At 28.4% G+C, this 26,591-nt stretch overlaps 1 protein-coding gene across 3 annotated transcripts in view; it reads right to left on the bottom strand.

Annotated features, from left to right (window-relative positions):
- The window catches only part of LOC119678786 (cAMP-dependent protein kinase type II regulatory subunit), a 113,457-nt gene that overhangs the window by 24,855 nt on the left and 62,011 nt on the right, over positions 1-26,591 (bottom strand). For all 3 annotated transcript variants that reach the window (XM_038090843.1, XM_038090841.1, XM_038090842.1), the window contains one exon: positions 11,055-11,281. In XM_038090843.1, coding sequence (XP_037946771.1) covers positions 11,055-11,268 — 214 coding nt within the window. In that variant the 5' untranslated portion in view covers positions 11,269-11,281. The remainder of the gene's footprint in view (positions 1-11,054; positions 11,282-26,591) is intronic.

Raw genomic sequence — 26,591 nt, 5'->3', positions numbered from 1 at the left:
GATAGATAGTTTTTTAATTTTACTCCAAACTTTAGTATTTTTAATTTTACTCAATGAAATTATTCTCGTATATCCGTTAACACAAGTTAAGCCATTTTCTTTATCGAAAAACTCTATCTATATATTATATAGGGGTCTTGAAATTTTTTTAAACATGTATCAGAAATAAACATGGTTCAGAAATACTTCTCTAGACATTAGTTTCCTAAGTGAAGTGAGTACTAATATTGTAAAAATACTTATATTCTATATTCAATCCTAAAGCTTTAATTTCAATTTTAAATATTCTCTTATTTAAAGTCTATTGAAAAATTTTACCACCTACTGTACAGAGAATTGCAATAATGTTCAGTGGGTATAAATTATTGTACCTAAAATTTTTTCGTTATAAAATTATTATTTTACATAAAAATTTGTAAAAATCCATTTAAAAAGTCCAAATTGCACATAAATATATTTCGATTGCATACTTTTAGGTACAAATGGAATGTCATAGGCTCTAAATATATGCAATTAAAATATTTTTATGTATAATCGAATATAAAAATGTATAGAAATATGCAATAAATAATAAATTATTGCTTGGATTAGAGGAGGAGAAAATTTTTTCGTATTCATTTTTTTCTAACTATGCATATATTTTTGATTTGTAATAATAATACTTAGTTTATATTATGCTGAATGCGACATTAACTACACAATTTAATTGTAAAACTTCACTTAATAAAAAATTAGTGAAAACATTGATAGTTAAGCTAACTTAGTAAAGCTCATGGTAACATTAAATGCCCACTCGTACGTTTAAATTTGCTAGGTTTTTTGTTTAATTAAGATAAAATGTGCAAATTGCGTGAAAAACCTCTAAAATTGGTAAAAGAAAAATGTGCTAAGATTATACACGCCCGACATATGCCATATTTAGTAGAAAAAATTGCCAACAATCTCCCACTCCATTAACAACCATAATTAAACTGAAAATTTTAGGCAAAAAATAAAAAAAATTACAAAATTAAAAGCCGAAACAATTGACAAATTTAATTAGGCGCGGCGGCGGTGCCTTTTTTCTTGAACTCAAAGTGCTTTCCGCGTAAGAGACTATAAACCGGAAACTGCCATAGAAAAAAATTCACACGCACTCACTGTTTTCAACACCAAAAAAAGAAAATGTTACGAAAATTTAATCGTAATTCTTTTTTTTTAAAATCTTTTTTTTTTTGGTTCATTCAATTAAGCAGACCAGCACAAATAAGGTCAACAGTTTAAATTAATTTTATTTTTTATATTTTTAACAATTTTTTTCTTTTAATTTTTTGCTCGCCTTCAAAATAACACTGCGTTCTTCATCAAAAAATAAACATGTTAACAATGCGATAATTAAAACAATGAACGGCGAAAATGGATGAGGCGTTGATATTTTGGAATGTTGAATAAGAATTCAAATTCTAACGAACCGCACTGAATGACAAACGATAACTGTCACTTGGAGCAAGGATGCGAGTTGCTTTGGCCGGAAACCACTAATATTCAACAAGTCCTTTACTTTCACATGAATATTCACATTTACTTTAGCGCGCATACATGCACAACATGAGACTAAGAAATATGAAAGATGGCAGTGGAAATAGGTAAGGACGATGGAGCGGCTGACAGCAACAGACAACAACCAAAAATAAGACCACAAAATGTTTGCCTGGGTTATAGATGTGTACATTTTAACCACCACTTCTCTATAGTGCCTGATGTGAAGCTTAACGAACAATAAATGCAGACGTTAGCATACGATGAGATATACAAAAAGGCTGTTATACTCTGAAAAAAGCCAACTACGGACAGCTTCGTGGCCTTTCAAATATTCCAATTATTTGATCATATGCCTCATGGCCAAATTGATGAGTGTGTCTGTAAGCCAAATTGAATAGAAAATACTAACATTCAATGGATGGAACAACGAAGGATGAAAAATTAATCGTTGGATAAACGTATGGATTAAAAAACTGGTTGAGCTTGGTGACTTCATATAAAATGCTACATTCATATATATTTAATTGCTAATTTCCTTTTTACAAGGAATTAAATAGGAAATTTGAAATTATGGTGTTCAATTAATAATTTTGATATATAAAATAGAAATGAACACTCAAATTAAGCCGGATTTGGAAAAACGCAAGCATAATTATTATGTAAAAAGCAAAAAATAAAAAATTCTGATTAAAGGTATAATAAATTTTATATATAAATAAACTGGACTCATATATACAGAGCTCATCTGAAACTATTCAAATTCAGATCCAACTATAAAATTAATTGATTATTTTAAAAATAATGACAAATTTATTACTGCTAGATAAGGAGAGTCAAATGATATTTATAATCGTCACTTCCTGATTATTGACATTTGTCATAGGAACCATATTTAAGTTTTGTATTTCCTCTATATGCGTTAAGTCCAGTGACAGATGTCTAATAGCCATATTACATAATTTATGTATAAATTACGATCAATTTTTGTTATAAAAACACTAATTACATAAAAAAATCATATAATACTAATCACATAAAAAAAACTTAAAAAGTACTGTAATATCGCGACAACAGCGCCACCTGTCGGATCGCCCAAGACTATCTTGTGTTTCAGATGAGAACCAACCACACACAGTCACAAAATTTTATTTAATCGGTTAGGCGGTTTCAGAGATTAGCATATACGAAGATATTAGATCTTCGATATTCAATATTAGATAGTCAGTAATCTTTATTACCTCTAAAGGATTAATTTGGTAAAATAATTGTATTAAAAAAATTTGTATATAGAAGCATTATTTTTTTCAATTTTTATATGTAAGCACTTCACGAAATATTATAAATTATAATCCATAACTTTCTTAAATCAATAATAATGTAATGTTATTGTTGTCACATAAAAACGATGTGTAGAACTAAATTATACTATTTGTTATGTAGTACGTACATACATCGTTTGATTAAAACTTGTCACAGCAAGATACTACCAAGTGGCGACATACCACCCGAACGTCGAAATGCACGACTAACCATCAAGCCTACCACCTGTCTAACCCAACAACTTAAGATTGAATGTATTCAAGCATCATTGAGGTTCGCAGCGATTGTTTAGAACTGTGGGGAGTATATGTGACTTAATGAAGTAGGTTGTAATCAGCATCCTTAATATGTCAATGTATATGTATATGTAAACTTAGCATACCCCAGCAGGAAAATAATTTAGAGCACAATTAATTAGCAATTAATTAATTCCGCAGAACAGGTTTAAGTGCTTAAAGCTGTTGTTAAACATGTTTAATCGGTTTTAAACAAAAATTTACGACAAAGAGATTTAATATTAAACATATTTAGGCAAAGTCTAAAACTAATTAGAACCTAAATAACAGATATCTTCAAATTCACGTCATATAAAAATTTTAGAATTTATAAGCAGGTGTAGATATTATGAAAAAATAAATATATATTTCTCTCTCAGAAAATTATTTATTTATATGTTACGAGAATTTCGTGCAACCACCTAGAAATCTATTATCATCTCTATTAATTATTAGAGTACAATTTATAGCAACGCAGAAATTTCGTAATTTAGTTTTCTATAATCACAACAGAATTTCCCTAAAAGATTATTGCACCAAAAATTTTAGTACATGAACCTGCACGTAACTGCAAATTAAAGTAAATTGAAAAAAATTTCATTAATTTATTGGCAATGGTGTTTCTGACATTCGTTATCAAGAATACTAGCTTATCGTAATGTGCAGTAAAATAATATGATATATGAATTGAAGCAACTGTATGACATTGAGCAGTTCAAGCTTAAGTTCGATGAAGGGCATGCGATATTATACTGTAAAAAGGATCTATAAAAAAACTAAAGAGCCTTATCTCTACAACATATACAAAATTTCAGAAGCTTCATTAAATCTAATATTAATGAAATAGCTCCTCACCTACAAAATTGTACAAAAATTAAACATTAAAATAAAAAAATTGTGAAAACAAGTAAGACGTTGTCAAAAAAGTAAGTTTTTTTTATCAATCCCTCCATTTCGATTTTTTTTTGAAATAAAAAAAATTCAATAATTTAAATAAAAAAAACAAAATTAAAGCTCAGAATAATGCATAAGTCTTAAAAAAGTATATGTATAAGTTTTTAGAAAAACATTACAATAAAAATCTCTTTCCTTTTAATTAACTATTGAGTTGAAAAGCATAAGGCGATTTAAGAAAGAATTATTTGACAAACATAATAATAAAGATTTTTATTACCAATATACCGTCTCTTTAAATAACGATAATGGCAGTGTCCAGAAATATATACACCTCCTTAAATTAATTAATAGCTACTTTATTAAATTAAAGTTCTATGGTCAAGAGACCAAAACCAACAATCAAGAGCAAGAGAATAAAATAATGATCAAAACAAAATTTGGAGATCACAAAAATGATCCTTGAAAAGAACATCGTAGTTCAATGATAATCGAGTTCAAAAAAATTTGAAAAATTTGTGTGAAATAATTTAAGTCACTCTTTTTAACTTCTGTTTAATAACTAAAGTTTAAGGTAATTGACCAATTAGCCTAATACAACACTTTATTGATAATTTTGGTCATAAAATTGAAATTGTTTTGATTCATGACTATTTATATACTCATGACTATAATAGCATCTAGTTTGCAAAACAAAAATATTAGCAATAATTTCATTAAATATTTTATTTTAATAATATTGCCACCAAAGCATGCTAATAGAATCACCACGTTTTATTACTGGGTCACTTATTGAAGGCAAGAATTTTCTCTAATGTATGCATGCGACATTGCTGCTTAAGCGCACAATAACGCTTTTACTCGTTCAAAACCCAATACACATACACAAAGGTGAATGTAGTATGTGTTCGCTGAAGTGAATTGTTTCGTTTAATACGTGAATTGTGGTAAGTTTTGCTTGTTTGCGACCATTTAAGTTCTAAATGAGTGTCTTTTACATGATTACGATAAGCACGCACACTAGCAAACAGACAGATTTATTGAGTACGAACAAATGTATGTAAGCTCAAATTGCATTCAAATTACATGTAAGAGAATATATAAATGCCTAAAATGAACATTTGGCGAAGCTTACATATTGTATGAAATATAAATTTACTAAGTAGACATTCATTAACACGTAATTATCAAATATTTGCAGCATTAAGAAATTTAGGACTCATTAAAAATATCATTAACAAATATTGGTTATTTTTATTTCAAGTATTGAACATTTTAAGTAGTAGTTTGATATACCTCAATATTTTATAACCCACATTAAGGTGAAAAAGATGACTGATCGTAAAATTAAAAGGAGGAAACTGGCGTATGCTGAAAAACTCTATTACGAGGACTTGTACATACGTACGTGTGGCGAACGGATCACAATTACTGGCGCCATCTACTGTAATAAAGAAAATCTCTTTAGAATCAGTAGCTAACTTGGCTTAGCAGAAAACAAGCAATTACTATTATTCTTATGTGTTTTCTCTCTTTATTTTCCACATTCGTATTAAATAAGACCTAATAAAAAAAAAAACCTGTGGCCCGCAGGCCACCGGTTACGAAACATTGCTTTAAACTATGGGTTTCGGATAATCGGATAATCTAGTCTTTGCTGAACCACATTTAAATTTAATTCTGCATTTGAAGTTTCAAATATTTTGTCAGATTTTTATGTACAAATGCAGAATTACTAATTATTAAAAGCGCGAGTAACCATCAAAAAGAATAGTTATAAAATATTTTAAATTATCAAATCTTCGTGTATATAATTTAAAAATATATTGGTAGTCCTTTACCAAAATATACGTACATATATAAAAAACGTTATAAAAATTTACTCCTTAACCTCAAACTTAATAATGAAACTCGCTTTTAAAATGATAAGAGTAAGGGAAAAAGCAATCGATTAAGTAGAGTGAATTCCTTTCATTTTAAATAAACAATCCTAAAAATTTCTTTGCGAAATAAGAAGAAGAATTCCTTTGAAAAAAAATATTGTATTCACAAGGCCTCAAATGTAAAGCAAACCAAAAGGAAACAAAATCAACACGAATTTGTATTAATAAAATACCAAAAAAAAATTACTATAGAGAAGACAAAAAAATAAAAAAATCAATAAAGTAAATAATCCAAAAAAATAGACAACAAAAAAACAGAAATCTTAACTTGCGTTTAGCCTCTACACTTAATAAAATAATTTTGCTATTAAAATTACTACACGTCTCATTTATCAAAAGCTGCTGTTCAACACCGTAGAACGAATACAGAGACAGCACAATAAACAGCCCAAGCATCCCCATCCACCCACACACACATACAGTACAGTACAAAAAACGATATGTTGCAACAACAAAAAAGGTCCATAGTAAAATGTGAAAATAATAACAAAAAGTGCTTCAAATAAGGACAGGTTAATAGATAAAAAAAAAAGGCCAGAAGTTATTAACAACAAAGACTCTATCTCTGGTCTTGTCACTGTCCTCGCTCTATCGTTGCTCTGTCAATGCTATCAATATTGTTGTTGTCAGCAGCAACGATGTTTTGTTACATTAGAAGTTTAAAAAAAGAAAACACTCAATAAAGTATAATTAATAGTTTTTTAATGAGCGAAGTCACTCAATCAATTTTAAGTAAGTGAGTAAGTGTGGGTGTGTGTGTGAGTTTCGTTGAATATTTGTGGGGTGGTCTAAAATTATATAGCACGGAAAAATTAGTAGCCTTTGTGCTATGAAGTGAAATGAAAAGAGTTGCCCAAGTGGAAGGCAAACACAGAAACCTAACATAAAACTAGTGCACAATTTTATTGAACTTTTTTTCATTGTAAACAACATTTGAGCCTCACACAAACTTTAATGCGAGTAAAAATACGTCAGAAGTAATAAGGAACACGAAAAACATTGTTAATAAAGCTTAAAATATTTGCAGAGCACGCACAAATGAATTAAAATCAATTTTAGGATTTTTTTTTCGTATTTTTTTATTAACGTTAATGTAAACGTACACTAAAAAAAATTATTGATAATAAAATTAGTTTTTTGTAATGTGTATTTTCTATTTATAAATATAATAAAATGCAAAAAGAAATTAAAATAAAAATAGTGAATGAGTTTTGATTAATATAGGGCACGACAGTGCTATGATCTAATAAAATAAATAAAATAAAAATATGTGAAAAGAAATACATTTTTAATTTAAATATACATTCTTACAGAATATCTAAACTAGATATTCTTTTTTTTTATTTATAATAATATGCATATTATTTTTTTTTTATTATATTATTTTTATAGTTTATGAATAATATAAACACAGCAAATGAATGTGTTAATAAAACTTTCACAGTAAAGTAACAAAACTCAAGAAAAATGTGGCTTTAGATTAGTTGGTTAAAGTGCGTTGACTCTGAACTTCAAATTTGGCAGGGCACGAGTTCAATCCCTGATACTTGCAGTCTCAAAAAACATTATTTACAAATAATTGAATACAAGAATTATTTCCAAGACCACCGATGATGGGTACGAGTATTTGGCAATACTCGAAACTGATGTAAGCCAAAAATTCAATTAATTAAAATAATATAAAATGAATTTTTGTTGCTGTAGTCCACTACTGTTCGAAAAAGTCTCTTTTTATAGTTTGAAATTTTTATATATCAATATGAGGATTTTTTTAAGTCCAAATACTAAAACTTTTTGCAATTATATAATTTTTGTCACTATTATTTTTTTGTTTTTTGAAACGGACTTAATGTTCAATTGCTTGAATAACACACAAATATAAAATATACGTTAATAACAACCGGAACAGATCCATAAACCATAATTAATGTTTAAATTAAATTGACATAAAAGGTATTGTCACTAAATAGGAATAAATTTATGTAATTCATGTATTCTAAAATTCTTGTAAAAAAACAAAGAGGGAATGTTTTGTTTGCCATTTAAAATATATTATTTTTGCAGTTGTAGTTTTTTACATACCAAGTCGTTTAACGGTGGCCAACTAAAAAACGTAAAATGAAACTTATCTAAAACTTTTTAATTAAAAATACAGAAGGTAGGAAACGAAAGAATATTTAATATAAATATTTTCTTTGCTTTGTATATTATTTTTAAAATTTTTTTTTATTATTAAAAACTTTTATTTCAGAGATTTGTAGGTAAGTTCAGAATTTTTTCGCATTTGAACTAAGCAAAAAATAACTTTAAAAAACGAAGTCCTTTTAAATAACAGCAGTTGCATGGAATAGAATTTCCAAAGGATGCAGAAATACTTGCAATTATCTTAAAGTATATATAAATATGTATATAAGTAATTTTTTAAATTTATAATAAAATAAGCATCTTAAAAGAAACTTAATTGATAGTTCTTAAAATTTTAATATTTAACGTTGGTTGCAAGTAATGTAGCTTAAGGAAGAAGCTAATTTTAGTTTCTCTTGTGGGTTTATGAGATATTTAGTTTCTTATAAAAGTATTATTTTAATTGTAAAAAAAATACTAAAGTATGAAAAAACTTTTTGCAACCAGTTTGAATTGCTTAAGATCTCAAAATAAATATGCTGTTTCTATTAAGTAGATACTATATAACTGCTATTCTAAGAAGAAAACTCAAGTTTTATTATTTCAAAAAATATTAATTATAATTTTTATACAAATACATCTTAAAAATACTTAAAACAAATTCTTGATTTTGAGTAAAAGATTTTAATAGTTATATTATTCCATTAAAAATGTTGACAGCTGAGAATTTCTTGAAATAATATTTTAATCCAATTAGAAAGCAAATAATAATATCTGTAAATATTCATAATCATTATTTTTATAATAATGCAGGATGCAGTAGTAAGAATTAGTTAGAATTAACTCCTAAGGCACACTTAAATAACAATCAACTCACTTAAATGATAATTACTACTTCAACCACCAATGGAACTAATCTCCATAATGTCACATTCTATGCATTTTACCCAATGTTTTCTAGTTCAATCTATCTATCTTTTTATAAACTATATTCAATTTATTTTACTGAAAAATACAATGAGCCACTCTCACTTGAAAAGTGAATAAGAATGAAATTTTTATTCTTACTTGCCCATAATTAAAATGTGCTTTTGTTCACAGATGTGACACATAAAACAGCATATCTTCCTTAACATCAATTTTAATTTATTTCAGCTTGTTATTCTCAATTAAGAAACAAACTTTGATGTGGTCAAAATAATGAAACAAAGGTAAATATTTCGAACTGATTTTTTGCCATTCCACCAACTTTTCAGAACGCTAAAAGCAATTTATGTACAAAATGACTTTCATGTTTTTCATTGTTATATATGTGGACGAATATGTACAGGGTGTTTCCTGACTAACGGATATTCCTGACTCTTGTTTTAGCAAATAAAAATTGCAGCAATGAAATGCTTATTATTCCATTTTCAAGTTTAACCGAAATACACATCGTCGAAGAATAAGTTTGCTCAAAGAAAGTTAAATCAAAAGATCCTGAATGTCTCGAAAATAATACTTCCTCACATATAAGGTCATATACCAAACCCATATAATTCTATTTTGTTTCTTATACCAAGTGTATGTCATTTAGTTAGGAAATATGCTATATATAGATATTTTTATACCACATAGTAAAATATATAAATGCGAATATATACATATGTATATAATAAATAAATTATTGTAATAAATTTATTTTATTTTTAGGGTACTTTAAATGATTTATTTACTGACATTGAAACTTGATAGAATTTATTTTAGATATATTTTTTCCATAACAATATTATTTTTTCCATAATAAATTTTTAACTTTTTTAAGTTAATTATTAACTAAAATATTAAAGCATTAATTTTATATTAAATTAATTTTTAACATCTGTTTTGACGAAAGAAACTAAATTCTTAATATAATATATTATTTTCAATAGATAGGGTTTTTATCGAAGAGTAGTAAATTACAACAACAAATTTTTTTTTATTATTTTTAATTAATTGAATTTTTAGCTGACTACACAGCTATTTCGAATATTACCAAATACTTATCATCAGTGAACGAAATTTTAGTTATAAATAATAAACAAAATGCAAACTAGATTTGAGACAATATCATCCAAATATTTTGAAATTATATTTGAAATATTTGAAGTTATATTTAACATAATTGATAAATATGTAATAAGAAAAAATCTTATTAAAAATGTCAGATAGATCTGTTTCAGAAACTGATGTAGTGTTTATGTCTCTTTCTTCTTTGCTTGCTTAAGTAGTTGCTTGCGAGTTAGTGTCTAAAGCACTTTTACTTTTTAAAGTGACTGTGATCATTTAGATGATCCACTGTAACAACAGTTCTATTGAATTCTAATTATAAGTTATTCAAATAATTTTATGGAATTTTACTTCGAAGCCCTGCATATCTTCCTGACAGAATATATATATTGCATTTGATTTGACAGAGTGCAGTTCTAATTTAGTACTTTGTTTTTAAAATACTTTCACACATTGTCGGATTATACTTATCTAATGCAGTCCATGAGAATCAGGCATTGACTTTCCGGGTTGCCGGATCGTGAACAGTGCATAGGCATTTTCGTCCTCTCTCCCCCATATCTCCCCCATAAAGATATACAAAAAAAATATCTTTATTAACGTATTACATATCTGTTAATTGATATGGAACCTGTTTGAAAGGCCACTAATTTATTTTATCTGATACAATAACATCAGTAAAGAGCATTCATAATAAATTACAAAAATATTATGAATCAAAATATTTTAAATATTTTCAGTGGTCTTCCCGACTTTTATCATTTTTATATCTAAACATAAATATTGCTTTCATATTAATCTTCATAAATATTAAATTATGTTATTTTATTTATTATTATTATGTTATTTATTTTATTATTTATATTACATAGATATAGATATTATTTTTGTTTATTTTAAAAGCATTTCATAGTTTTTAAATGAAATAGATAATTTTTCAACTTACCGTCTTGCGAAATAACACTCCCGCTGGGTGAATTTAATAGAGAACTAGACTTATAATGAACGGAACGGCGACTTTCTTGTAGTTTGTTGAAATAATCGACTGCATAATCGATCACATCTTCAGGTCTTTCCATCAAATATGCTATAGTAAAGTCTAATAGCACCTCCCTCAAACAATCAGGCACCTGAATCCGTTGCTTTGTATCACTTGACATACTGGGAGAAATTCTACAAAATAAAAAATTTAATTCATTTTTTGTTTTAATTAATTTGAAAGTTTACTTAAAAAATTAATACTATAAAAATATATATTATAACATTCATTCATGCTACATTCATAATAATTGCCATTATTTTCATTGGTGAAATTAATTGGAATTTGTCAGGAATGCTTATTTTGTTTCCAAACATAAGTGCTTCCATCCGCCACTTCTTGAGTTCGCTTGATTGCGTAAACTCAGACACAAACACTTAATAATACACAAGTGTTATTCCAAATGTCTCCGATCTATTGAGAAAGTTAGCTTTAGTCAGTTCAATTGGGCTGCACACTGGCGGCATTGGTGATGGCTTAAGGTTCCTTGGGGTGACGACATTCTTAGTATAGAAACAGTACTACGTCATTACCTTACATTAAGTATTTCAGCTCTATTTGGTATGATTAATTGAAGTGAAATATATGAAAAATATGTCTCAGCTTTTAAGTTTACTTTTTATTAGCTAAATTATACACATATTTACTCGAGTATTTTTGATGTAAACATGCTACTAAGTCAAAATTATAGCAATCACCACTTGAGGATTACTAGAAATGTACATAATGATAAATTATCGTTATTTTACGTAAAAAATGGTCAATATTCGGAAACCATAAATTTGGTATCTTGAATTAGATAAGAACTACAAAAAAAAAATATATAACAATTTCTCTACTTAATAAATGACATTGTAAATATAATTAAATTTTTTTTGCTTGTTATATGAAAATTTCTATTTGTGTATTTTTAATAAATTTTTTTGAAAGAAAATTTCAAGGATATTTTTAATGCTACTTTAGATAAAAAAACATGTAAATATGCTTCAGTTGAATATTAATTATAGTATATCAATTGTATATACGATTCATATTTGTTTGTGATTTTATTATAGATATTAGCTTAATTTAAATTAAATAATTTTTTTTTATTAAATTGTTATTTTTTTAATTTAATATAATTACAGGTAATATAAATGAATTGACACATATAGTATAAAAATTCTTTATTACATATTGATATAAAATTTACAAGAAAAAAATTATCGTTGACTCTGTTGATACTCTACACACAAATATCCATTATATACAAATAATTTTAATATCTTAATCATCCAAATAGATGAAATTTAATATTTCACGTAAAGCTCAATCCACTTAACTAAAGTTTAAACTTATTTTCATGAGTCATTTTGTAATTATCCTACAGGATATAACTAACTAATTTTAACAAAGATTTATTTTAAATAAAAGATTAGTTAGAACACAAACATTTAGACTAACAGCACTTTTCAACTATGAACTAGCATGAACTCGAGAAAAATGCAGTAATAAGTGTCATTTTTCATACAAAATCCATACAAAATTCATGCATAAATGGTTTAGCAAAGATAAATGTAAGATTGAATGTAGTATAACAGATGAACACCAGTTCGTCTTACCAAGGTGATCTAATAAATGCCTTATACCTTGTATAAGATCCATAATCTATTAATCTAACTAGTCTATAATATATAGGTTATATAGATCAATAATCATATCTTATGTATTAGATTATTAGAATTAAACCTTGTTGCTTATTACAAAAAATATCATTACATCATTAAAATCTATAAAATGTTCAAAAAATTTATTTCGCAATAAATTGAAAATAGGAGGTGCTATATACTTTATGGATTATGACACCGTACAATTGAAACCATACCAAAAAGCACGTACATACATATATCTATCACAATTAACGGTTTGTTTCATCACTTTCTAAAAAGTTTTACAGAAAACCTAACACACCCTTAGAATAAATGTAACACTATGCAGTGATATATTTGTAAAGGCCATGACCTTTTAACAGTCACCTCTAGATTTTCACTATTCTAGTGCGACAACTTTTTTTGGTGACATATCCACAAAATAAAAAATTGGTCTTATTACAAAAAATATAAATTTTGATACGAGAAGTCATGACCCATTTCATAATTTCATAATTTATAACAAGTTCAGCGGTTGTCAAACGATACGTATTGTAAAATGGCAAACATAACTAAGTTTAAGCCAGTTAAGTTTAGTTTTTTAAATTAAACTAAGCATATGATACCTTAAACGGCAACTTTCTTTATGTTATGTTGCTGAAATAATACTAAATCGGAACTAAGAAATAGATAATCTTATAGTGTATATTTATAATGCATAGTTTTTGAACTAATAACCCATGCATAATGTAAGGTCTTGAGATAAGCCGTTTCTGAGATATTGAAGTTTTTATAACCGAAATATTTTTTATTTTGAAGCTTTTGTTTTCGATTGATATTAAAAAAGGGAATACGTTCCTCTTGAGGCAAAAAGCCACACCTCCAAGCCCTAAAATATTACATTACGAGAGAAAGACCTTGAATGTGCTTTATAAAGTCTCTTAGGCGCTTCTTCACTGCATTATAGATATTATCATAAACTTATTATACGTGAAAATTATATAAAAAATAAATTGTAATATTATTATAATTTGTTTTTGTTTAAATTTTTATACTAAATACTGTTTAAAATTTTGGAATTAGAGTAAAATTATTTGTTGAATTGTTGAACTGCGGAGGGACTTGAATACCTTTTGTACGATTTAATGGTGCTGCGTTCTGCGTAATAAAATTTTTAAAAAATTCCATCTGCACACAAACATTACACACACCGGGTAAACTCATATCCTATTAACATTTAACAACGCCCGCGCGTAGCAAAGGCGCTTTAAAGTGCAGCTATAAAGCACAAACCACGAAAGAATTAAATTCATATATGCGTGCAAAATACAAAAAAAATGAAATAAAAAAAATGAACCACGAAAAAAAAAACAAAAATTCTAACAAAAGCCAAGCAATTCATTTCACATGCGAAAACATTTAGCTGCGAGCATGAAAGCGGATATGGAAATGGAAGGGAAACTGTGAACTATACAATACTCCCCTGTCGTGCCGATTCAGACAATTACTCGTAGGAAAAAGTGGAGTGCACAGTACACAGTATATGAAAGTTAGTTAAATGTTCCGAGGACAATAGTTTCATGGAAAACATTGGGCAACTGACAGTGCAAATCAGCGTGCTTTTAACGATTTTAACGCTGTTTTAACTCTGACACATCAGAGAAAGTTAACACTGATTTCAGTTTTGAAGCGTTGACAGACGGGAAAATATTAACTTCAAGCTGAGTTTCGGTTATTGGAGGGATGAATGCATTGAGCAAGTGAATTTCACCAAAAAAGTATTTTCAGCAAAAATAGTTAATTAACGATTTTATGACTAGAAGAAGAAAACTATTTTGCATGCTGTGCTATAAACAATAAAGAAAAACTTATTTATTAAATGATTCTTGATAATAATTCCCCTTCACAGAGAGTTCTGCGAGCCATTTTATTATATGATTTTGAATATTGAAATATATCCATTAAATCAGAAACTATAAAATGATCGGGAATTAATGATTCCTAATAATAATTTCCCTGCACACAGAGTTCTACTATAGAAGTCATTATTAAAGATGTATGTATTTAGCAAATCAGAAACTATAAAATTATCAATAATAAATATATTTCTGATAATATTTCTATTTTTTGATTATTTATCTTTAATTTTCCCTTCCAAAAATGAAAATAACGCTTTGCAGAGGTTCTCAAACTGTGCCTTCAAGGATCTTCAATTATAAAAATTAACTTCTCCATTTTGTTATTAGTTTAAATTATAAAATGATCAATAATAAATAAATTTCTGATAATAATGTTTCTATTTTCTAATTATTTATGTTTAATTTCTCCTTCCAAAAATGAAAATAATGCTTGGCAAAAGTTCTCAAACTGTGCCCTCAGAGCTCTTCAGTTATAAAAATTAATTTCTCCATTTTGTTATGATGTTTAAACTATAAAATTATCAATATAAATTTCTGATAATAATATTTCTATTTTTTAATTATTTATCTCTAATTTTCCCTTCCAAAAATGAAAATAACGCTTTGCAAAGGTTCTCAAACTGTGCCGTCAAGGATACTCATTAATTAATTCCTCCATTTTGTTATATAGTTTTAACATAAAAAATTTTTATACAATTAAAAATTAAACTTTTTGTTTTTCGAACAAATTGAACAAATTATATGTAATATATAGGACAAAGAATGATTTTAGTTAGTTCTCTATGTGTATATTCAATTTTCCAGTACTATTTCTAATATCAAAAGTATGAATATCATCCCTGATGGCATGATGAGTATGAACTATAACTACTATAACCACATGGTCTGAATTCTGAGTCTAAGTTTACTAAAGTCTGGTTTAAAAACATGCTTACAGATTCTTTGTAAAATGCTTAGTGAATATGTCTCTAGCATAGAACTGTAAGTACTCCTTAAATTCGCAAAAATATTTTTTATAAAATCTATGTAAATTTTTAACTCTGTCTGGTATCGTTAGAGACTAAACGAGTCAAACACTTTAAACGAGGTACTGATTTTAGTTTCAAGAACAGAAAAAGTTGCTATGTTCCATATCTATCATAAGAATATTATTATGCCATCGGAGAACGGGTTAAAGTATGAGTATATGAAAATATGTAATGTTAACAAAGGGTAATTGGTTTATATGGGGACTAATATGTTTGAAATTAGTATTGATTTGATTATTTTAGTCGCCGGCTACTGATAATAATAAAAAATATATATACATTTTTTATTTTAATCATGACCGATTTTTGAACATTGTTGCGTTGATTTAAAACTTCATATTCTGCAGATTTTTAGATATTAATTATAATTCTAGAGGTATTCGTTAATAAGAGATAAACTTAATCTACCTACATATTTACTATATATACTAATTATATATACATTTTTTAATTTTTTTTTTTATGTTTTATATTTAAAAATAATTTTTAACATTTTAAATACCCTTATTGTATGAAAATATTTTCCTCTTTTTAATTTTAGCATTTTAACGTTTTATGTAAATTTTTATTAAATACTCAACATTTTCCTTTGTGTTTTCACATTAAAAACGTTTAAAAATAGACGGAAATCCATAAGGAAAATGCAAATAAATTCAAATTATGACAAACTAAATAAGTTAAAATTATTCATGCGGTATTTTTGTCAAATGTCAAAACTGTATAAATAACCACATTATTTTAGCTATCTTTTACATAGAAAATATCTCATTTATTTGAAAATTATGTATTGTATTACGGCGGGCGTGTGGAAGTAAAAGGGTGGTATTTGCGAAAATTTACAAGCGTGAGATAATTTTTCAATTCTGTGCATTAATTTTATTTTTTCAGCATTGTTAATTAAATTTAAATATTTAATATATATAACATAAATAGTTTATCAAAGAAATATTTGCACTACTTGTGCTGCTATGTAGCTCTGAAGCACTTCTTACAGCAGAAGTTAAGGGACACAAATAATAACAAGCAATCACACAACAATAAACACAGATATAAAGAGGAGGATACATGGCTGGAAAAGCCAAACACTACGAACGCTATATAATCCACATGCAGAATTGATATGGAGAATTCTCAGGGTCCTACCCTAATGCTAGGGTGACTAGGACATAATTAATGATTAGTAATATCTACGTTTAAAATTATATTGAAATAAAGCTGGCAAACATCAATCAATAGTCCGTAACTAAGCTGACTACGAAATGTCTGTGGAAACCTTGAAGTTCTGATAGATATATGGACTAAGTAATAATTGAAAATTTATATCGATTTAGATCTCATTCAATAATAGATCTCTTTAATTAATTTCTTATCATCTTAATTCTAATCATCTTGTCTTTCATAATACTAACGAAAAAATAATAGAAGAATTAAAAATTTCGCTAGTAATACAATACTACGATCAACTTATCAGCAGATCACAACAAAAAATTGTGTACCTTTATTAAGAGTTTCTGTAATTGAAAAGACCATTGTTGACACCTGATTATTTTCACTTCTCTGAGCTTGACAGCCTACTCTAAGGTCATAAATTTAGGTTTACATACTTGATCTATCTCTAAAGGTTCTACAGTTTTGCTACGTTAGAATTGATTCATTTAAACATTATTATTTTCACTTCTCTGAGCTTGACAGCCTACTCTAAGGTCATAAATTTTGGTTTAAATACTTGATCTATCTCTAAAGGTTCTACAGTTTTGCTACGTTAGAATTGATTCATTTAAACATTATTGCTTATATTATTTATAATAAATTTGATTTTAATCTCAATAACGACGGCAGTAACTATTTTATTTAATAGAAACTACTGTATTTATTTGAAAGATATCGAACACAGTATTGAATTGCAACAACAAAAATTTTTATTTATTTTCAATCGATTGAATTTTTGGCTGACCATACAGTCAAATATTTTTGTTCGACTATTGCCAAATAACCATCAACAGTGGTCTTGCAATTATTTCTTATATTTTATTAATCGTAAATAGTTTTTTGAGACTACAAGTATCTAGGGTTGAACTCACAACCCTGCCAAATTTGAAGCTTAGAGTCAGTGTTCATTGGCAAACTGACCAAAGATGTACTTGACTTGTTCAAACTTAGATTATTTGCCTAACTTATAAGTTTTACAATGTTACAACTTTTGGTCCATACCACTGCCAATGAATATTCATTCAAATAGTGAAGTTTAGCATTTTTAACAGACCATCTTCAATAATCTTACTTATAACAACTCATACATAAGTAAAGCACTAACATAGAAGTATTTCTATGTTGTGTGTGTATGCCCGGTATGAAAAATTCAATAACCACAATATCTTCTATCATTTTAGTATGGATAGCAGCTTTCCATATTAACCACTTTGCATAATTTTCACAAATGCCCAGATTGGAGAGTTGAATCATCCAAAATGGCATCGCATAAAAATTTTGCTAAAATGCATTTAGCAGCAGCTGTGCAGAATATTAATGACTTTAATTGAAAAACTTTCCCAATTCGATTTATTTAGTTTGCTTGTTGTTGCCATGTATTTTTCGATACTCAACATGAACAAACCACAAAATAAGTTCAAATTATGGCCACAAAATTAAAATACCGCATGAAAATGCTGAGTAAAATTTTGTTTATAGGCATAATCAGAACTTAAAACAGATATATTATGCAATATTTCTAACGAAGATATGAAATTAGGATAATATGAAAATATTTTGTAATAAAAACTTATGTTCAAGTCTAGACCTAATGATTATTTAATACGTATAGACAGACTTAAACTCTTTAATAGCCTTTAATGGAACAACTAAATGATACTCATATTTTGTGGCATCAAAAAATAAGTATCATTAAAATTTAAAAAATTACTTTTTTTAATATTGTATTGAAATACGTATAAATAAATTTTAATTCAATAAACAAATTTTTCATAATTATTCATGTGAAAACATAGCCACAAAATTTACAGGGTGTTTAATTTCAAAATGCTTTAACTACCGGACGTAACTATTTGAATCAGAAAAATTAAAAACATTATGGATAGAGGTGTCCAAATAAAATATTTACTGAAATATAAGGTGTTGCAATCCCTTAACTTTAACTTTACTTTTGTGTTTTAAAATTTGGGAAAATTTTTGCAGAAAACCTCATTTTCGTAAATAATTTTCAACAATTTTGAGACATTATTTCATTGCTTTACGAAAAATTTTTATTCAAAGAATATCCTTCTACTATATATCAGTTTTTTATAATCGCCCTTTAGAACATACTAAACTCCAAAATCGACGGTGAAACCTTCTAAGAAATCAAATTAGATCTTAGCATCTCGTTTTGAGTGCCTGACCATTGTAATGTTTGAACCAGACTGTTTCTAACATGAATATCGCAGTCTTTTTGGACAGTCAAGCCGAAATAAAATCTGTGGTAGACGTGAATGCTGCCACGTTGATTTGAGTATGCCAGAATTCTACCAAACAATGGTCTAGGCTTGTTAGTCTGCAAGTCGTATACCTGAACACAGAGGCAACTTGTACAATCCTTTAGCAAATAATTCTACTTTACAAAATCGCCACGTTACTTTTTGATATTCATTTTACCGATATTGATATTTGTCTTGCTACATCAGAACAGGCTACATAAAAGTTCTTGTCACTTCACCTGTTCCAAACTGAAAAAAATTTGTAATTGTTAGCGAATTTAACTAAAGCGGAACCTCTTTAGTCTATAATTTCCAATTCACTGCGTATTAGAAAATCACGCAATAAGTCTTGTTCTACCGTCTGAAGAAATTTTCGTGGTAGTAGCTCTATGGATGAGGAAGAATCTATACTCCAACAATTGCGTCAGTTATTATCTTTACCTAGTATAATATTCAAAAACTTGATTGATATCCTTGCTGACAAGACATTGTGTATACAAAAATTTTGTGGCACGTTTTCTTACTGGCCTGACACAGCTATTATACTTTAAAATTCATAATATAGCCAAGTTCATAAACTTATTAAGTTGGTTCTACACTCAGAAAAATATGCTCTAACCACATACTACTATAGTTTAATTGACCTGATCATTTTGTTAAAAAAATTTTAGATTATGTGAAAAATATTAGAAGATATGAAAACCTATATGTGGTATAGTTGAACCAATAGAATGCGTAAGGTACGAATATTTTGACCTAAGTTTTCGCTAATATGTGGTTAAATCAACGAAATTATTTTTCTGAAGAATTATAGGAATCGCACCTTCGAAAAAGTGTTTTTTGTACTAGACATTTAGGATATCTATCTTTAGGGTTGTTCTTCAAATCTGGTGTACGGTCAGTACCTCATTCATAGTATTACAATAAACTAGTATTTGTGCTTAAGTCAACTTAAGTGCACAATGTGCACTGCACATGACTGCCACTCCAACCTCACCAAACCAAATCTCTGAAGCGAACAATCTATAATATTTTCCACAGATATATGTTTATTAATACTTATATATCTTAAGCAAATTTCTGGATTTTGCACAGAGAATATAATAATTAACCTCATTGACATACAATTTGTTTTCGAATCTCGATTTATGAATCATTTTAGGAAATTAAAATTTTTTAAAATGAAACACTTTGTATATAGTCATAACAACAATAAGTTTCAAATTGTTAGCTCAGATGATGATTATATGTGAAATTTAAACATCTAGGTATATGGAAAAATAATATTGAGTATGAAATTCTAAGCACCAGTAAATTAGCCTATACGGATTGACGGATTGATGAATTGGCAAAATAATTTTGTAACACTAATTAACTAAAAAAATTTATTTTTTTTGTGAATTTTTTTGTTTGAATCATTAAATTTACTCTAAATATACATTAAGACCGAAAAGTTTTCGGAAATTCTCATTTAAAATTCGCGCGCTGTATATTTTTCGATATTTTAAGTTTATGTAGTTTGGCAGCAATTAAGGAAAATTACTATGCAAAAAATGAGCGCGATCTGTCAGACAGTTCGTTTACGGCAGCTGTTGAAACCAGTTCACCTCAGTAGTGCGTTGCGAAAAAAACAATGGAAAAAAATATTGAACAAAGAGTTTGCATCAAATTTTGTGTTTCGAACGAAATTTCGTGTGCAGAATCGTTGCGAATGCTACAAAAGGCTTATGGGGAATCAGTTTTATCGAAAACTCAAGTTTATGAGTGGTACAAAGCCTTTCAGGACGGTCGTACGACCGTCGAAGACATTTCGCAACGCACTACTGAGGTGAACTGGTTTCAACGCCTGCCGTAAACGAACTGTCTGACAGATCGCGCTCATTTTTGGCATAGTAATTAAGGACAGTGCTGCCAAACTACATAAACTTAAAATATCGAAAAATATACAGCGCGCGAATTTTAAATGAGAATTTCCGAAAACTTTTCAGTCTTAATGTAAACTCAAAGTATGTTAAGTTAATAAATAAATTAATATTTAAACGCTGTCAAGAATTCAGAAGCAAAAAACAAAATAAAACTACAGTTCGCTATGCCTTAAATTGTGTACACAATCAACGCATAATTAATGCCCACCGTGCATTGTGGCACTTATTGTTTATTTAAGTCACGTGACAGTTTCAATACAAACGCTAGCTCTTCCAACGATATAATCAACCATTCGGTAAACATGCATGGACGAGGTTGCATAAGAGACACCCGTAAAATGCTCGAACAACTACCTCAGACAAACGATTACATCGTTGTTGGATAGAAGTGGGGGCAAATCCAAAGCAGTCATATAACCGACAACAAACTGTCAAAATGTTGACAGCCAAATAAAAGATACATAAGTGTGCGTTCATGAAAAATCCGTACAACATTAGTATGCAGCAGTGCAGTTCTAGAAACACGTACTTAACGTGGCGTACAGAAAATACGCTTTAGACTCGAAATAAGTACAAGCTAAGCAAAAAGTATGAGCAACATGTCACACAATAAATTACAACGATCATTACGCATAAATCTTTTAAGTTGTACGAGTATTCACACTACTTTTGTGTATTAACTATAGTCAAAAATGTGAATCTGTGATTTAAAACTATTGCTCATAGTACGTTTAGTACATTAGTTGACTTTAAAACGAACTTAGCGTACTCACTCGTACATTGCGTATGAGTGTTTACGGTTTCGCATAGCTGCCGCATATTTGCCTCATATGTGAAACAAGAAAACAAGTTCTGAAATGTATCTCAAAATGAAATGAATTTAATCAGACAACCTCAATTCAATGCGGCGTGAGTGCTGACTGTAACGATACACGTTCATAAAAAATGATTTCAAATTATAGGTCAAGGTGGCTTACTCGCTCAGATGCAATGCAAAAATGGCATTAAAAATTGCAAGGTAATCGCTGTGGATTCTAAAATTGCCGGTTTAAGTTACTTGCAGCGCAACAAATGCAGTTGAATTCGCTCGTTCATTGTACCTTGAGGAACTTGAGGTCATTCAATGCTACACTAGAAAGAAAGGCTGTTCTCATCTTACACACATTTCACGAGACCACTAAAAAAAAGTCATAGCAATTTTATGGCTTTCCTCAAAGGATATAAAATGCAAAAAAGTTGAAACGTGAATGAAAATCTAATCAGAACCTAGCAAAAGCATATATGAAATTGCATGTGACTTTTTGGAGAAATGTTGCAAAACATACTAACTTCATATCATAAAAATATAATTTCAAGAAATTGTTTATGACGGCAAAAAAATATATATATGTCGACAAAAAAACAGTAGAAATGTTTTCATTACCATGTGATTTCCGTTTAAGTGAAGCGAAAACACTCGCAAAGAATAATAATATCCTTTGATTTGGAAACAACGCTAAGATTATTGAAGAAACTTTTAGATCAAATTACAATCTGAATTGAATAATTCGAGATATATAAAAAATTGAATACAGTTTCCACTACGTATTTATTTAATATTGTTAGGGGGTGTGGCACTGCGACCATCGGGTCTATTGTGCCTCCATCTGGGTTTAGAGTAGGTCTCTAAGCGCTGTTGCGTCAATAAAAAAATAGTGTAGAGTTATTGTCTTATTGCCTCTTTCACTATGTATACAATTCACTAGTCAATATTAGCGGTTGTTTGTAGGTTTACAAAAAGAGGAAAGATGCTACAAGTTTCTGGAGGATATATGGGTACTGCTGCCACAATTTATCAAATATTATACGATTATTTACGATATTATGTAATGAGCACGGTAATCGAGCAAAATAGTAGATAGGGATAATAACGTTCTCAAACAACGAGTATAATAATCACGTAACATAGTAGTATAGGGGTACTCACGATCTTAAGTAACTAGCATTATAATCGAATAACATTGTAGTATAAGTGATACTCACGATTTCAAGTAACGATTATGGTAATCGAGTAACATAGTAGTATAGGTACATTTACGATATTGAGTAAATATTATCGTAATCGAGTAACGTAGTAGTATAGGGATACTAGTGATCGAGTAACATAGCAGTATAGCGGTAATCAAGATCGCGATCAACAAGCATGGGAATCAAGTAACATAGTAGTATAGAAATATATACAATATCGAGTAACGATGAAATAACCTACCAGTATAAGGGGTATGCTCGAGAAAGGCAACTTAAAATAAGCATACCAAGCAAATTGGATTTCTCGGAAAGCTTTAATGTAGAGAAGCACCTAAATATGACGAAATTTCAAAGAATTATTATTACTATTAATTATTCAAAGGTTATTAAATAAGTTATTTAAAATTATGCAAATAATCGTAACAAAAAATAGTATACGAGTTATATTAAATAATATAAATCAAAGTAAAATTTGAAAAATTAAAGACTTAAAAAAAACAAAAGTAAATTACATTGAATAATATAACAGAAATCAAGAGATCAAAATGTGATTAAAATAAAAATATGTAAAAAATAAATTTAAATGCAAAAATAAATTAAAATAAAATACAATATAAAATCAAATTAAAATAATAAAAAAATAAAATTAAATAAAATGATATGAAATAATACAAGTTTACGGGATCTGTAACCTGCAGCTACACAACTGAGATAGATTAAAATTAATTATTGAAATTGAAATATAAAAAAAAAGTGTAAAAAAATAAAATGGAATTAAAATAAAATAAAATTTAAAAAAGCAGATTATGGGTGTAGAATTTAATATACGCCTCATCAATTTAGCAAAATCCCTTAATATACTGTACCTGAGATTTGCAACCTCAACTTATTTAGCGGAGCTAAAATTAACTACATTATAAAAAAATAAAATTATTTCAAATAAAGTACATTTAAATATTTAATTATATGGTATGTGCACTAGCATTCGAAATGACTATCTGATCAAACAACCAGTCACTCAATCAACGAATTTTCACCTAGTTGATGTGATTGAAGCCGGTCGACTGATTTGCAGTAATCGAATCGCTTTATCAACTGGAAGCCTCAATGCTTTACATCAGTACGCCGCCTAAGACTTTACGAACTTAAGAGCCTGGTGCATATTCCAGTTTAGTTGAATAAGTGAGAATTTCATAACCTGGTTTGTGACATCAAAATAGCGCCTAAGTGCTACTAAAACAAAAGAGGAAACTCTGAACCAACCAATTAGAATTTTCCATTAACATAAAACGAGATTATGTTGAGTTTGTAGACCGATTGTAAAATCTCTTATGCAAGTAATCCAAAATTGTGCATTATACTTTGACTAAGAACGCCTATAATACTGCATAAAAAACTCCTTTCAAATTCACAATCTCCAACAGAGAAAATAGACCACATTACAAACACGCATCTAAAACAATCGTATTAAATACTCAAGTTAAATTATTCTTAAAGAACAATGTGTTCTAATCACAAGAGAATCCAGAATCTTTCAGATATAAGGAGGATCGTGGAGACTCTTTTATACACTTCGCAGTTCATCAACAAAAAATTTGTATAAAATATATAATAAAAAATAATATAAATATTCAGACTTTTCTTAGAAACGGAAACAATGTGAAATTTAAACCTAGTACCTAAATTCATAGTAATAATAAATATGAAAGAAAAAATACAGGAATATTTAGTCCAAAACTGAAACAAATGCGTACTGAAGCTTTGCTTAATCGCCATTATGGCCATTATGATTTTTTCTTATATGATTTTCTTGATGATTTTCTTATATTTGAGTACACACACAGAAAATTTTATACGAATTCGAAGAAAATTTTCGAAGTTAGACGCACATTTGTAAAAAGGTATCAAAGCATTCATATACCGAAAAGGAATACGAATAGCGCGTGGAAATATTTAAAGAAAGAGCGCATGACAGCACACGAGACGGAAGAATGGCCCGTAAACAACACCAACTCGAATTATTAGAAGCCTCCAAAAGAACACAGTAGTTATTATATGACTCTAGAATAGACAACTCGATGTAAGTTTGCCGAAAAAGAATACGAATAGCGCGTAAAAATAATCAAACGAAGCGAGTATGACAGCACACGAGACGGAAAAATGACCTGCAGATAACATTAACTTAAATTATTATAAGCTTCCAAAAGAGCAAAAGAGGTATGGAATAAGCAACTCGATGTAACTTGAAACAAAAAATTTTTACCATATATAAATTACTTTTGAAATTTTAAAAGGGTTTTTCTCAAAACACGTTTGAAGTCGGTGTGCACTATTTCTCGATTTCGAAACCGATCACTCGATTTAGAGATCGATTTTTTTTTTCAAAGACCCCCACAAAGCCGCCATTTTGACAATAAATTTTATTTCGCTTATTTTCTTGATTAATTACTAGATTATACATTACTTTAAAGAAATCCCTTTGGTTTTCTCATTTCAGACGATCCAGTCCAGAGATACCGTGCACACCGCAAGACGACTTTTTTATAGATGCTCTCGGAGATCAGCTGTAGCAGATTTCAAAATAGTTTTTTTTGAATTAAGAATGTTAAAATACACTTACATATATACTTTAAACATGCACAAATTTTTACATTAAAAAAAGAAAAGTCTATTCTGAAGATATTTTTGAAAAATCAGTTTCTTTTTTGGCATTATAAGTAGATATAACCTCTTATGCAGAATAATCTAATTTCATATACCAGCCATATAATTAGGAAATTCATATCCATAGACGTTTTGATACATTTTGTTTATTATAACTGAGGACCCCAAATGTGCCTCCAACGCACATAAAATAAGAGAACAAAAAATCTTCCAATAAAGTTAGAAAAGTCAACAGTTCTAAATTATGTATCATATAAAAAATAGAAAATAACCTGAATAACTTAGTTCTGTTCTACTGAACAAAGGATACAAAAGGACTAAAAGCATATTAAAAAAGGTTATGTTCGCTGTTCACTGTGTTCACTGCGGTGACATGAATCCTTCACAGGACTCAAATACCTTTGAAAAATTTCATGTGGTTAAAGGCGTTGTACCAAAAACTGCTCAAAAATTGGTTTCAAAGCGATTTTGTAATTCTGTTATTGCCTTTCATACAACAGCGTAAATTCTTGCATTTATGGATTTTTTCACTTCCTCGTATATTGCAATGTGCAACCATTTTATTTGCCACGTCAGTCGACAAGCATGTGCTGAAAACTTGCAACGTTTCTTATTGCCATAAATGCTCCACTTTTAGGGTCACAAAAACGTTATTTGCGACATTTTTTGTCACCATTTTACCCAGTTTAGTGTTCACTTCACATACGCGTTTCTGATGTTACCTTGTGCCATTCGCAATGCAAGCAAGTAAATTTAGTTTGCACTTACAAAATTTAATTTTCCTTCATTTTGGAAATTCAATT

Source organism: Teleopsis dalmanni, chromosome 2, assembly GCF_002237135.1.
Source record: "Teleopsis dalmanni isolate 2A chromosome 2, ASM223713v2, whole genome shotgun sequence".
Taxonomy (NCBI): Eukaryota; Metazoa; Arthropoda; class Insecta; order Diptera; family Diopsidae; genus Teleopsis; species Teleopsis dalmanni.
Note: the sequence above shows the minus strand (reverse complement) of the source record. Positions and strands in the feature narration are given on the sequence as shown.